The 14950-nt window shown below is 39.7% G+C and overlaps 1 protein-coding gene across 1 annotated transcript in view; it reads right to left on the minus strand.

The window, feature by feature from the left end:
• Positions 1-14950, minus strand: part of EFCAB5 (EF-hand calcium binding domain 5) — a 126610-nt gene that overhangs the window by 38450 nt on the left and 73210 nt on the right. The window contains exons 10-14 of the mRNA XM_077749652.1: positions 13883-14782; positions 11829-11903; positions 11637-11729; positions 9935-10149; positions 2603-2759 (exon numbers count right to left, since the gene is read on the minus strand). Coding sequence (XP_077605778.1) covers positions 2603-2759; positions 9935-10149; positions 11637-11729; positions 11829-11903; positions 13883-14782 — 1440 coding nt within the window. The remainder of the gene's footprint in view (positions 1-2602; positions 2760-9934; positions 10150-11636; positions 11730-11828; positions 11904-13882; positions 14783-14950) is intronic.

Consider the following 14950-nt stretch of genomic DNA (forward strand, 5'->3'; position numbering starts at 1 on the left):
GGGCATATATATTCAACAAATGTTAATAGCTATTCCATGGGAAGTAATGGGGAAAGAGTGATCTATTCTACAGTGTATACAGGTCACATGTCTTACAGATTTTATATGTAATATTTCTCCTCTGAAGATTAGGCTGTATTATACAGGAATAAAAAGGGAAAATTACTAGCTAAAAGTTTCAAGTTGCCCCTTCCATATAGAATACTTCCATTTTGAGAACACCAACAGAAACATTTATAGACATTCTAATTCTGTGGCTTTATCCTATTTCTCCAATTTTTATCCAATTTTTAATCTTGGACACAGAAGTAGATAAGAAGTGTAGAGCAAAACAAAACAAAACAAAGAGCATTTGAATATTTGCTGATCAGTTATTAGCTAATGTTTGGATTTAGGATTTTCTCCCTTTTTAAAAGAAGCTAAATCTGCCTTTCTTCTTCCATATGGCCATCAGCTCAGCGATCATCTCCTCAGCCCAGGTGGCTACCAACATGTGTTCAGAGAGAGTCATTTTGTATAAGCCTACCCTTGCAGAGAATAATTTGTTCTTCCTGCTTGCAGAAATTTATTTCTGGCAGCAGTTTCTGCCTCCTCATTACTTTCCTCATTCTCATTTGCTGGGCTTAACCCATTCTACCTAACCCTATTGCTGTACTTCAGTCATACACACTGGAACGTTCTAATAATGTCATTCTCGGGGTTCTTAAATTCTAAAAATTATCACGTCTAACTCCTTCATTTTACAAATGAGGACCCTTGGATCTACTGAGGTTCAGTAACTTGCCCTTGTTCACGTGACCATTAAGTGAAAGATCCAGTAATGGAATCCAGCTCTCCTCACAATTGTGTGGTGTTCTTTCTTCTATAGAACATGGTTTTGTATTATAAAATTTGCCCACCTTGTAAGTGGAAACACCTCTTTGTGCCCTTTGAAATTTCATTCTTTGGATGCAGTCTAAGACAAGTAGCGTAGTTTAACGTCAAGTTTGCAGAAGATGTAGTGAATGAAGAATGCATGACAAATGATAAACTTAGGTACATTTGAAGATAAGTGAATACAATACTTTTTTAAAAGGTTGAATAACTTAACTAACCCAATACTTTAAGAATTGGAAATCTAATATGCAAAAGCCACCGGATAAATCCTTAAACCCAGTGAAAAGCAAAATCATTTATACTGGAATCTAATCAAATGAATGAAGAAACTTATACTGGAATAAGAATTTTAGTAACTTTTGATTGGGAAGTTTGATCAGAAGAGAAAAATGTAGTATAAGAAAAGAAAAGTCATTAAGGAGAATTTAGTGGTTAAGTTATAAATTCAGGAGAAACTTGCAAGCCTGCCCAATTTGAGAAGTGAATTAGACCTTGTAGAGGCAGAGAGGTACAACAAGAAGAGAAAATAGGCAGAACAGAGGAATGTTATAGATTTTTTTTAACCCCGAGAGTAAGGGTAGCCAGGCACATGGAAGGAATCTAACTAGGTAGAGTTGAGGTCTTAGACAAAGCACTCTACAACACAATGCACTCCTAAGAGCTCTGACATTTTCTGCACTGCCCACCAGCAATGTACGAGGTTGCAGCTTCTCTACATCCTTGTCAATACCTGTTATTTTTCGATTTTTAAGTTATAGCCGTACAACATAAGTAACAAAAGCAAAAGTAAGTAAGTGGAAGTACATTGAACTAAGAGGATTCTACACAGCAAAAGAAGCAATCAACAAAATGAAAAGGGAACCTACAGAAGATATTTGCACATCCTATATCTAATTAGGGGTTAAAAATCAAAATATATAAGGAATTCATGCAACTAAACAGCAAAAAAAATGTTTTTAATGGACAAAGAAACTGAATTTTCCAAAGATGTGAAGATAACCAAAAGGTGCATGAAAAGATGCTCAACATCACCAACAATTAGAGAAATGCAAATCAAAGTCACAATGAGATGTCATATTGCACCTGTCAGAATTTCTATTATCAAAAAGAGAAGAGATAGCAAGTGTTGGCAAGCATGCGGAGAAAAGGGACCCAGTGCATACTGTTGGCGGGAATGTAAATTGGTACAACCCCTATGAAAAACAGTATGCAGTTTCCTCAAAACATTAAACATAGGGACACCTGGGTTGCTCAGTCAGTTGAACATCTGACTCTTGATTTTGGCTTAGGTTGTGATTCCACGGCTGTGGGATTGAGCCCGTGTTGAGCTCTGTGCTGAGTGCTGAGCTGAAACTGAAAATAATTACAGCCATTCTAATAGGTGTGAAGTGGTGTTTTGAGGTTTCAGAATAAGAGGTTTTTTTTAAATGTTTTATTTATTTTTGAGAGAGAGAGATAGGGACAGTGTGAGCAGGGGAGGGTCAGAGAGAGAGGGAGTCACAGAATCCGAAGACAGGCTCCAGGCTCTGAGCTAGCTGTCAGCACAGAGCCCGACGCGGGGCTCGAACCCACAAACCATGAGATCATGACCTGAGCCAAAGTCGGACGCTTAATCGACTGAGCCACCCAGGTGCCCCAAGAATTTTAACCATGAATGTCATAGTACTGGAAAACTTGAAGCCAAGTTGTTACCACTGTTTTAATGAGAAAATTCTTATCTTTTTACCTTTCTTCATAGATTCTTTTTCCATTCCCTCCTTATATGTGTACAAGAGTTCATCAACTTCCTTCAGATCCAGGAAGCCTGAGCAATCACTGTCCCACTTCTGAAACAGGGCTTCTAGGAGAAGTTCCCGTCGGACTTTGGAAGCATTATGTCTACTCTAGGATAGAAACAGGATAACAAAGCACAGAAGACACACTATTCATTGTGCTAGCTGCCATCCTATGTTTATTCCCCCCAAAGTGCAACACTATTTCTAAAAGCAACTTTATTTAAAAAAAAAACAAACAACTGGGACTAAGCATGATATTAAGGGGAAAATGAAGCACTTAATGTTAATACTAATATTTAATGTTAATACTATTTCTCTGTTTCACCTCTAGACCAAACAAACAAACAAATGAACAAAAAACAAACCAGGCATTCTCTGCATTGGACTAAAACACATTAACTTAGGAAAGAGACTACACCTCTTTTTTTTTTTAATTTTTTTTAATGTTTTATTTATTTCTAGGAGAGAGAGAGAGAGAGAGAGACAGAATGAGCAGGGGAGGGTCAGAGAGAGAGGGAGACAGAGACTCTGAAACAGGCTCCAGGCTCTGAGCTGGCAGTCAGCACAGAGCCTGATGCGGGACTCGAACCCACGAACCGTGAGATCATGACCTAAGCGAAAGTCGGACGCTTAACCGACTAAGCCACCCAGGCGCCCGAGACTACACCTCTTAAGAATCTTTGATTCATTCCTTTCCACTCCCTTGCTATTGTTCAGGAATATTATAAATATATGGTGTGCTCTACCTGGCTTCTTGAGGGGGTATGCTGTGTAGTTAAGGAGGATGTATAGCAGTGTTCAAAACATGAAAAATGACCACGTTCAAAAAAGATTTTTTATATTTAATATTGACCCCATTTGACACTGATTCTATTTACCTTTTAGATTTTTTACTAGTTTAATTATAATCTCAGTCAGATAGTAACTATTATCGGGGCATCTGGGTGGCTCAGTCTGTTAAGCATCCAACTTCGGCTCACATCATGGTCTCACGGTTTATGAGTTTGAGCCCTGCATCAGGTTCTGTGCTGACTGTACAGAGCCTGCTTGGGATTCTTTCTCTGTCCCTCTGTCTCTGCTCCTCCCCAACTTGCGAGCTCTCTCTCAACATAAATACATAAACTTAAAAAAAAAGATAGTAACTATTATAGAGATTTAATCACTAAAAGAAAGTGAATATATAAAATTTGGTTAAATGGGGGAATTGGATTTGAGGATGCAAAGGGAGATCAACTCTAGAATTAGGCTGAGAAGACTCATGAGACTGATGAGATGAGTGAATATGCCCAGAGAATGTAGTTTATGTATTTCACAAAAGAGCACATAAATTGTTTATATCAGCTAATGTGTGTGCATTTATCTACCACTCAAGTAAGTAGTAAGTTCTTAGGAATTATGTATTACCTGGATTCACATGAATAAAAGTATGTACTCAAATCATAATTGTACCCCTAGGTATGTGCCTTTGTAAATGTATTCACAAAGCAGACAGTGCGCGTGCGCGCGCACACACACACACATTTTTGCATATACACATATCTGATCTTCTGAATCTGCTCTTCAAGCTTCAGAGGAGGAAAAACAAAGCTGTACAATAAAGTGTCTCTTGCCACCAGCAATCATATTACTATTAGGGGACTAAATTCTCTGGAGTGTGACCTTGGAGCATTTGACAATAAAATAAAATATTGAATGGCTGTGCTCATTGAAATAAGATGATAAATTTGGTTGTAAATTTCTAAAGAGCCACATTAGGAGAAACTGAGGTTGAGAGATTTACTAATAACAGTGACCTCACCTGTTTCATTTCATTTTTTAAGTTCATATGTATATTTCATTAAAGAATTAAGAATTTTTAACAGATGCATCAGGTGTACTGATGCTTTAAAGTTATATAAAAGCAATGGGAAGGGGGCCAACAGAAAGAACTGCTTTTTGGGGTGGAGGCAGCATCGAAGAACTCCTGAGCCCTGTGGAGACCAATGTAGCCTCACTTTGCTGAGGATCCTGACTACAGACCGAACTGTAAGATGTAGACCAGCTCTCCAGGCTGAAGAGCAGGGGAGATAGGGCCTCTGCAGGGTAGATGTCTGAGGCAGAGGCCAGGGCCCAGGTTGTGTGCTCTATCTAACAAGAGAGCCTCCATGAGGATCCTAGAGCTCAAGGTTGGAAAAGGAAGCGAAGACCTGGCATTCTTATGATCCTCCCTGCCATCTCCAATGCCAAAGGAGCCCAAGGTAGGTGAATATATTTAAGGCTTTGTCACCCAAGTTTAAACAGATGAATGTTAATTGTAAATGGCTCCTCTACTGTACTTTGCCATGAGGAAGGTCAAACCCTAGAACCAGAGGGTCTTCCAAGTTGCCCAGAAGGTGCTGGTGCCAGTTAGCATACATTCTTTACTGGGGCGGCATCCACTCTTGAGGTCCCTGTCAGCCCTTGGGACATGATCTTGGTCCTCTGGTACCTCAGGCATCTGATTCTTTCATCTGACTTGATAAACCAGCTGCTGTCTCAGAGGCTCCTTCTGCCCCGTCAACACTGCCCTCAGATGTCACCAAGGTCTAGCCAAGTACTCTAGCCCCTACTCCAAAGCATTCCTTCTCAAAGCATTTCACAGCATGGCAAACTTCCTGCTGGCTCTTACACCTCTACAATTGGCTCTCAGGGGCTTTGTCTGACAGTCCTTTCCCTGCTTCCTAAGTATTGGTATTCCTGAGACTCAGTTCTCTGCCATCCTCTCATGCACGCTTCCTTGGAGACTTATAAATCAAGGTATTTAAAATGGGGACATTTTATTAACAATAGTTTCTTATGAATCTACCAGGGATGCAGCAAAGGCCATCTTTCCCAGGATCTTGGGGAAACTGCTAGAGCATCAGGTGTTCCCACTAGAGACAGTTTTCAAGGCCGTGCCTCATGTGTACATCTCCTCCACCCGCCCCCACGCAGTTCTGAGGCATTAACTTAGGGACTGCCTCATGGGCCCAAGGGCTCTGTTAACCCAATCTTGTCAGGCAAAGGGAGGGCTGGGGGCACCTTAGTGGCTCAGTTGATTGAATGTCCAGCTTTGGCTCAGGCCATGATATCATGGTTCATGAGTTCGAGCTCTGCATTGAGCTCGCTGCTGTCAGTGCAGAGTGCACTTTGGATCTTCTGTCCCATCTCTCTCTGCCCCTTCCCTGCTTGTGCTCTCTCTCTCAAAAATAAATAAATCTTAAAAAAAAAAAAATAAAAGAAGCCTGAACGGAAAGGCCTGTAGCACCTGGCATTGCTTTTTGTCCTCTGCTAGGTTTGGTGGTTCCTTGAAAAGCAGTCAGTGTCTGGATCTGGGGTGAACATTGGTGCCACTTGGCCCTTCTCACCTGTACTCCCAAGTAGGAAGTTAACTTCCTCTTTCCAGGCACCTTCCTTGGGACTGGGACTGGGAAAACTCCATCACTCATTCTGGTTATGAAGCTCGGTCTTAAAAAGTTCTGAACCATAACAGGCAGGAATGAACTAGTGCACATAAAGCCACTTTACATGACTTCTGTATGCTACTGGGGTGGGGGGGTGGTCAGAGGAGTGGCAGCAGGGGCCTCTGCCTCTCCTTACCTGGGCATCCCTGATCACCCTTACCACTCATGTCCTTCCCCCGGCCCTGCCCTGCAAAGCATTCCAGACTTTTGGAGATCACTGCCAATGACTGAAAAGCCAAAATAGAACTGAGGACAAGAGCCTGGGTATCTGAGGTCATCTAGTCACCTCTCATTGCTGGCAACCCTCACTGAGGGTCTTTGCTTCCAACAACTCTGAATACACCAGAACTTGTTCATTTAACAAGCAATTGAGGGCTATGGGTCTGCACAGGCTTAATCGGTGACTCATGTATATCTGCCCCCACTGTCCCATGAGATGATGACATGGCATTTCTGTATGTGTCAGCTTCATATGCCCTAGGAGTGTGCTGTCTGTTAGGGAAGATGGGGCAGATAAAAATAAGTTAAAAGGTGCTCATTATCCAAAAAGAACTGAGACCTGAAAAAGTTTCTCTGAGTCAACCTACTTAAAATGGAGACCAGAGTGGCATATAATAAATAGTGGGAAAGGTTTGATTGGAACTTCTTGCAAAATGAAACTACTACTAAAACTAGTATCTCTTAACAAAATGTAATTGGAACTACGGGATAATTCGTAGAACAAAATTATTTTAAGTATATTTCCCTCCTAAAATTATATGATTGCACAATAGGATATCATTTCCATAGGGCACTCAGTCATTTTTGCAAAGTTAGTCAAGGGCTTCCTCAGTTTTCCTGATGACCTCTCTTTCTCTGTTATTTATATTCAAGTTAGTTAACATGCAGTGTAGTCTGGTTTCAGGAGTAGAACCCGGTGATTCATCTCTTACATATGACACCCAGTGCTCATCCCTAAAAAGTGCCCTCCATGATGCTCATCACCCATTTAACCCACACCCCTGCCCCCACTCCAGCAACCCTCAGTTTGTTCTTTGTATTTAAGAGTGTCTTATGATTTGCCTCCCTGTTTTTCTTTTAATTTTAATGTTTATTTATTTTTGAGACAGAAAGAGAAAGACAGAGCATGAGAGGGGGAGGGACACAGAGAGTATGAGACACAGAATCCAAAGCAGGCTTCAGGCTCTGAGTTGTCAGCACAGAGCCTGATGAGGGGCTCGAACCCACGGACCGTGAGATCATGGCCTGAGCCTAAGTCAGATGCTTAACCAACTGAGCCACCCAGGTGCCCTTGCCTCCTTGTTTTTATCTTATTTTTCCTTCCCTTTCCCTATGTTCATCTGTTGAGTTTCTCAAATTCCACATGAGTGAAATCATATGATACCTGTCTTTCTCTGATTGACTTATTTTGCTTAGCATAATACTCTCCAGTTCCATCTACGTTGTTGCAAATGGCAAGATTTCTTTATTTTTTCATTGTTGAGTAGTATTTCATTGTGTATATATACCACATCTGAAGACCTCTCTTTATCCATTATCTCATTGATACTCAAATCACCCCCATGAAGTACCTACTCGGTTCCATGAAGCTCTTCATTCATTAATGGACCTGACTCTCAGATCTTCATTTGCCAATGACTACAATCATTTTGAGCAATTTCCCAATAGCATTTTCATGGTTTTATGAAATTCTATGTTTTAAAACTTAAATTTTACTTTGGCACCATTTTGTTGTATTGTCAATTTCAGAAGTTTATGACATCCCACAGTCTTAAGTATGAGATGGGCTATGACAGGTGGATTGTGTTAGGTAAGGAGATGTTTAAAAAGAGACAATAGGCCCAATATGGAATTACTTGTGCTAAGCCCTATGTCAGCAAATCATGGCTTAATAATTAACCTAAGTGCACCTTCAGCTCCCTAGGCATAACCTTTAACCAGTCATCATGGAAATACCTAGTCAGCACTAGTGAGGTCATCCACTTGATAGACCCCTTCTATTCCCTTAGAAAGGCGACCTTCCTGGAATAATGCATTCTTTACTAATAATTCACCTTCCCAGCCCCATTTCTGCCTTTTAAAAACGTTGGAGCCCTTCAGATCTCCTTTCCACTGCTGGATGGGATGCTGCTGAACTCATGAGTTGTTGAATCAAGCCAATTTGATCTTTAAAGTTACTCAGTTGAATTTTTGTTGTTTAATAATAATTTTAATAAGTAATTTAAAAATAGTTTTTATTTATTTTTGAGACAGAGACAGAGCATGAGCAGGGGAGGAGCAAAGAGAGAGGGAGACACAGAATCTGAAACAGGCTCCAGGCTCTGAGCTGCCAGCACAGAACTGGATGCAGGGCTCGAACCCACGAACTGCGAGATCATGACCTGAGCCGAAATCGGACACTTAACTGACTGAGCCACCCAGGCACACCTAATAAGTAATTTTTTAGATGGTCAGTTGTTTGGAGAATACTTTTCATGTATGATGACTTTAGCTTTCCTCTACAACTTTACTATTTTTTAAATAATTTTTTAAAGTTTATTTTATTTATCTTGAGAGAGAGAGAGAGAGCAGCACAGCAAGGGAAGAGAGTGAAGAAGAGAGAGAGAATCCCAAGCAGGGTCTGCATTGTGAGTGCAGAGCCTGATACGGGGCTCAGACTCATGAACTGTGAGATCATGACCTGAGCGGAAATTGAGTCGGACCCTTAACTCACTGAACCACCCGGGTACTCCTCCTCTACAACTTTAGAGGAACTGGGATACTGAGATACTTAGAATGGCTCAAAGGAGAAAGAAAGCCCATTGACATATCTGACCAGAGAGCCTGTCTTTGAGGGGCAGCGGTGACTTCAACTGATGGCAGTACTGGGTCAGCATGAGTCAAGTCAAGAGGGCACGTTTGGGGAACTGAGCTGGAGTGCGTGGGTTAAAAGAGGCCAAGAGAGTCTATTTCAGGTGAAACGCTGGTCCTAATTCTCTAACTATTTGGGATTTCTGACCAGAAAATTGAAGAAGATGATAACAGTTAAGATTTATTATGGGTCAGGCACTGTTTAAGTACTTATATTACACCTTTAATTCTCCTATCAAGCTGGTGAGGTCAGTACAATTGTATCTTCATTTGAAATAAAGGCAGCTGAGCCAGTATTGCTGTTAAGGCTCTGGCCCAAGGTTACACAGCAAATAAACAGCAGAATCGTGGTTTGAGTCTGGGCCCTCTGCCTCCAGAAGCCATGCTCCCAACCCCTGCCCTACCCAGTCTCTCCTTAATCAGGGTCAGCTGGGAGTGAGTGTTGGGAGGATGAAGTAGGAAAAACAGTAAGAGGCCATGTGCAGGACAAAAGGCTTAAATCAGAATAGAGAAGGCTCAGGATCGACTTTTTATTTCCAAAATCCGGAACCATATTAAATTATGCATGAAGCAGTCTATGTTGCAAGAAAGAATTAGCTCAGTCACTGAAATTTTCTAAATTTCTTAGGAGAAGCTCCCCCATTCAACTGCAAGACTTCCACCTCTAACACAGAGACAAATCTACATTTAAGATCTTTGACGGCAGACACATACTCCATCAGGCGTTGAGACGTTAGCCTGAAGAAGCTAGAGCCGGGTGTGTGTGTGTGTGTGTGTGTGTGTGTAGCCCTAGGCTGCTCTGACTCAGGGTTTGTGGGACCTGTGTTCGAGCCCCCTTAATTGCTTATTTAGGGTGTGGCTTTGCCCACTCTAATCTGTTTTCATTTCTCATCTGCAGGGATGTTTTTCCAGTCAATTCACAAGGCTGTTGTTCTTCCGACCTCACCTGTTTTATCAATGTATAATACTCACCTGTTCTAAGCCACTTATTTTCTCTTCTTTTGTTTCAACATAGCCCCTCTTAAAAAAGGATGTGAGGGTCTCACTGACACTCAAGGGGGCATCTTCACCAACAAATGTCTCCAGAAGTTGCACAAACTGGAGCAGATTGAAGGAAACTCCATTAAAAGCACTCCCACCTTTTACTTCTTTGTAAGACTGAATATTTCTGATAATTGAGTGTAGGTCTATTAAGCAGGAAACATAAAACAGTAAAGTGAACAATTTCTTAAAGCTTAAAAAATATATGAGTACTTTTTGTAATAAACATCTGCTACTTTTTTCCTGTTGGGAATCCATGCTCCTTTCATGAGGAAAACATCTCTTCCCCACTGTCAGATTAGATGAAACAGGTGGTACTCAGCCTCCCCCACCCTCGCAACAAGAATGACCATGTGATATAGGTCTGGCCAATGATTCCCATAAGACAGTAATGTTATCTACTACATATGCCAATGAGAATGAGCCCAGAACTTTTTTGGGGAACTATTGGGGAAGAATCACTCTTTTTGTCTTCTGATTCCTGAATTAGTAGGATATAGGCTTAGCAATACTTTTATAAATGTATAAAAAAAGCCACAACATGGAGAAAACTACCTAAAACTGAAAGTTACACAGAGAGGAATGGGACTGAGAGGCAGAGATGGTATCTCGCTGCTATCATTTAGCCCTTGGATTCATTTGTGCCTGAAGCCAGCTGTAGTCTGGACTTCACAGTTAAATAAATCTATAGATACCATGCAAACTCTCCCCTAAAGAGCCTTGACTAATATATTTATCTTGAAGCTCAATGTTATGAGGCATATTTCATAAAATATCAGTCCTTATGTTTGATGTATTTATTGATTCAATCATTCATGTCCTGTGCCTTCCACATGAGTTTGACATGACTTGAAAATAATGACCCATGCAATTTTTTTAGACAGTAAAGCAACACTGAAATAAAGAAGTAAGACCAGAAGAAGAACATGAACTAGCAGGCCACAAGAGCTTGACCAATGTCATGCATTTTTACCAAAATATTTTGAGGATAGAAAGTTTGTTATTTGACCCAGGCTTAAATGAGAAAAAAATTGCTGAAAGGAAGAAAATAATCTTATATATATAATATATAGTTAATTAGTCTTAGTTCTTATTGATGAAAGGTAAAATGATAAAATGGCATATGAATACTTGTTGGAATAATCATTGTTAAATACATGGTTTACCTGAGAGCTAAAAGTTATTCTTTGTTCTCTCTGTTGAGTAGATGTTTCTTTATAAGCCTTCAAAAACATAACAGATTCTCACCTGTCTGACATGTTGAGTTATGGGACTACCAGGGAAAGGAATAGCTAGAATGATTTCTATTGAGTTCTAATATCCAATATCTGATTCCTTTTGTATGTGGATCATAGCTTCAAAGTAGCTGTGGGGTCATGTAATGGTCAAAACAAATTATATACTAATGCATATGACTTAAAGCAGAAAGGCATTCTTCAATAAGACATGCCTACATGTACACTACTGCCAAAACATCCACCTTGTATATGTTTAGATCTATCAGCTCAGGGACAAAATAATGCAAGGATCACCCTGCCATTGTGTCTTGGCTAAGTTCATGGGGTACCACAGTAAATCAAATTCATCAACTGGACTGCCATCTATCCTTCCTAATTTGGTTGCTGACATGTACCTGTGAACCTGGAGTTACTGTAGAGTAATTTTGCTTGTTTTTCATCTTTGCATTTGATATAATCCATCTTCCAGTTACATGTCAAAAGTTTACCTACAAAACATACATTCCGTAACATAGACAATTTAATTTCACTTTCATAATATTTTTGTTCTAGAGTATAAATGAAAGGAGGATTAAATGAGAAGTCACCTGACCATGACTTTCCTTCTATTTTTTGGGACTTCTCACAAGATGGATCTTTCTGAACTTCCTTTTTTGTAGTTTCTAAAAGGTACAAAAGAAAGTACCTATAGTGAATTGGAATTTAAATAGAAACTTGAAAGAAAAAACAAAAGGCCTATGAATTGGACATTATATATTCTATGATAAATTCCTAAGTTAATAAATGAGAAAAATGCATATAGAACACTAAAAACTTTCTATCAGATAATTTCCTATATATATTCTATCATATTCAACCACAACGATATCATTTAATAACTTTAGTTGTTGAGAGCAGCTCTCTGACAAAAGCTATGTGTTGTATCCAAATTTGGCCACTCGATTTGAGGGCTACATTTTCTAGTCTCTGTTACAGTGAGGTGTCACCAAATGCCTAAATTCTGACCAATGTCAGTGTAAGCAAGTGATGTAATGCCTATCCCTTCTCCTTTCTCCTTATCTTCTGGTCAGAATGCGGACATAGTAGTGAGTCATCCTGAGCTATGTGGTTAAGGGAGACACAAGCTAGGACTTGAGCCATTGCTGGTTTCATGAGACTGAGCTGTCATATAAGTTTTGACTTTTATATCAGAAGGAAAGAAACTTCTATGCTGTTTAAACATTGCTATTTTGCTATTTTGTTTTATTTTTATGTTTTTTTTTAGACACTGTCATTTGGGATCACTGTTACACATAGCCAAAATCAAGTCATCACTAATAACATCTGATTGAATAGTAACTTCACAAATTTTCTAGCTGCATCCCTCCTATGTAAGGATAGCCAGAAATTAGTGGCCCTATTGTGTGGAGAAATAAACATACTGCTGAAAAAAAAATGTGAGATTTCAAATTAGTTCATGATAATGTAGCATCTAGAACACAGGTTATTCATTTCTTTTAAAAAAGTTTTTTTTTTTAATGTTTTTATTTATTTCTGAGAGAGAGAGAAAGAAAGAGAGAGAGTGTGTGAGCAGGGGAGGGTCAGAGAGAGAGAGGGAGATACAGAATCTGAAACAGCCTCCAGTCTCTGAGCTAGCTGTCAGCACAGAGCCTGATGCGGGGCTTGAACCCATGAACCGTGAGATCATGACCTGAGCCGAAGTCAGACGCTTAACTGACTGAGCCACCCAGGTGCCCCAGGTTACTCATTTCTTAGGAGTTTTAAATAAGGATTTTCTTTGGGACTGTGGGACTTTAAAATGAAAGAGCAGAACTTTAAAAATATTCATGCCTCACTGAGGCCTTAAGTGGTATTGAGACTGGCTAAGTTAGACTTTTTCAACAAAAAGGCATACAGTGGCATAGGTAATTCAGAGGGAAAGTCTTTTGCAAAATAAATATTTGAAATGCAGGGTGCTTTCTGTCTTCAATGTAACTTTCAGAAATGTTTCTAGAGCATATATCTTATATAAGTGAAAAAAGCAAGATCCATTTTACAGTTGAAATAAAAGAAATTTTAGGGATGCCTAGGTAGCTCAGTTGGTCGAGTGTCTGACTCTTCTCTTGATTTCAGTTCCAGTCATGAACCCAGGGTCATAGGATGGAGCCCTGTGTTAGGTTCTGTGTTGAGCATGGAGCCTGCTTGGGATTCTCTCTCTCTCCCTCTTCCCCTTTCCCCTGTTCTCTCTCTCTCTTTCTCTCTCACACACACTCTCTTGAAAAAAAAATTAAAAATAAACAAATAAAAGAAATTTTTAAAAGTGGTTTCTAATATTACACACTACATTTAAAACTAAAGGGCTTCTACTGCCTTTTCAGGAGTCCAGTGAAACTTTCTACATGTAACATTACCAGATTTCTTCTTTATGAATGGGCCTCCTCTGCAAAATGAATTCTAGGTAAATTGACAATAGAAACATTCTGGTTTGCATTTAATTGATTGTTCAAGGCCTAGATGGATAATGAGTAGCAAAATATGTCTAAGGTTTGAATGATCTGATATGCCAGAAAAGATGCTAATTGAAACGAGTATTTTCTGAAAAGAATTGAGCAATCACTCCACAAAACAGGGAGCCAATGTCATAGAAGAACTGCATTATTACCTGAAAGATGATCTTTTCTTCTTGATATTGGAACTTCCTCTTGCAGTTCAGAACTCACAAATTGTTCCTTTACATATATTTGCTCCTGAGTCCTCGTTTCCTGTGGGAGGATTTCAGGGTACTCAAAGGAAGCAGACTCCCTAGATTTTTTACTTTCTCTGAAGATACTACCTCTTCCTGATTGTAAAGTTGAATCTATGTCCTGTTGTTTTTCTGGAATTATCTCTAGAGATAGTTCTTGTTGCACAGTCGATCTGGTGTGTGGTCCTTGTTCTGTTATTGACCCTCTGCGCAATCCTTGTTCCTCAAGTGACCCTTTGTGTGGTTCTTGTTCTGTTACTGACTCTCCGTGTGATCCTTGTTCTGAGATTGACCTTCTGTCTGGTCCTGGTGCTGCTATTGATTCTCTGTGGTGTCCTTGTTCTGCAGTTGATTCCATGTTGACCCCTTGTTTTGAAGATGACACTCTTTGTAGCGGTTCTTGTTCTATTACTGAGTCTCTATGTAGTCTTTGTTCTGCTCTTAACTCTCTACTTGATCCTTGTTCTGAAGTTGACCCTACATGGGTTTCTTGTTTTGTTACTAATTCTCTGTATAATTCTTTTTCTCCACTAGATTCCTTGTCTTGCTCTTGTTCTTCGGTTGAAATTCTGTTTGGTTCTTGTACTTCCTTTGTCTCTCTCTGCTGTTCTCGTAGTGTTGATTCTCTGTGTTCATCATGTTTATGTTGATCTTCTGGATTTTCTAACAATTTGCTTTGGGTTTTGCTACCATGTTTTTCAGAAAGTAATGCATTTGTCTCTAAGAGCACATTGTCAAAGTCTTCATAAATATGTTTCTGATTATCCATGTCTCCCCAGAGCTCAGGCAAGTCTATCTCCTCAAATTCAATGAATGGCCCTAATGCAGAAAACACAATATTTACCTAAACAATTGATCTTATAATGCAGATCAGAGCCAGTAAATTAATGCAAAACAGCATTGATCAAAATAATTATAACACAGGCCTATTGCTTTAAATAAATAACAGCTTTCCCTCCAACACAACATAGGCAAAAAGGTATTCAA

Source organism: Crocuta crocuta, unplaced genomic scaffold (assembly GCF_008692635.1).
Source record: "Crocuta crocuta isolate KB4526 unplaced genomic scaffold, BGI_CrCroc_1.0 scaffold149, whole genome shotgun sequence".
Lineage (NCBI taxonomy): Eukaryota > Metazoa > Chordata > Mammalia > Carnivora > Hyaenidae > Crocuta > Crocuta crocuta.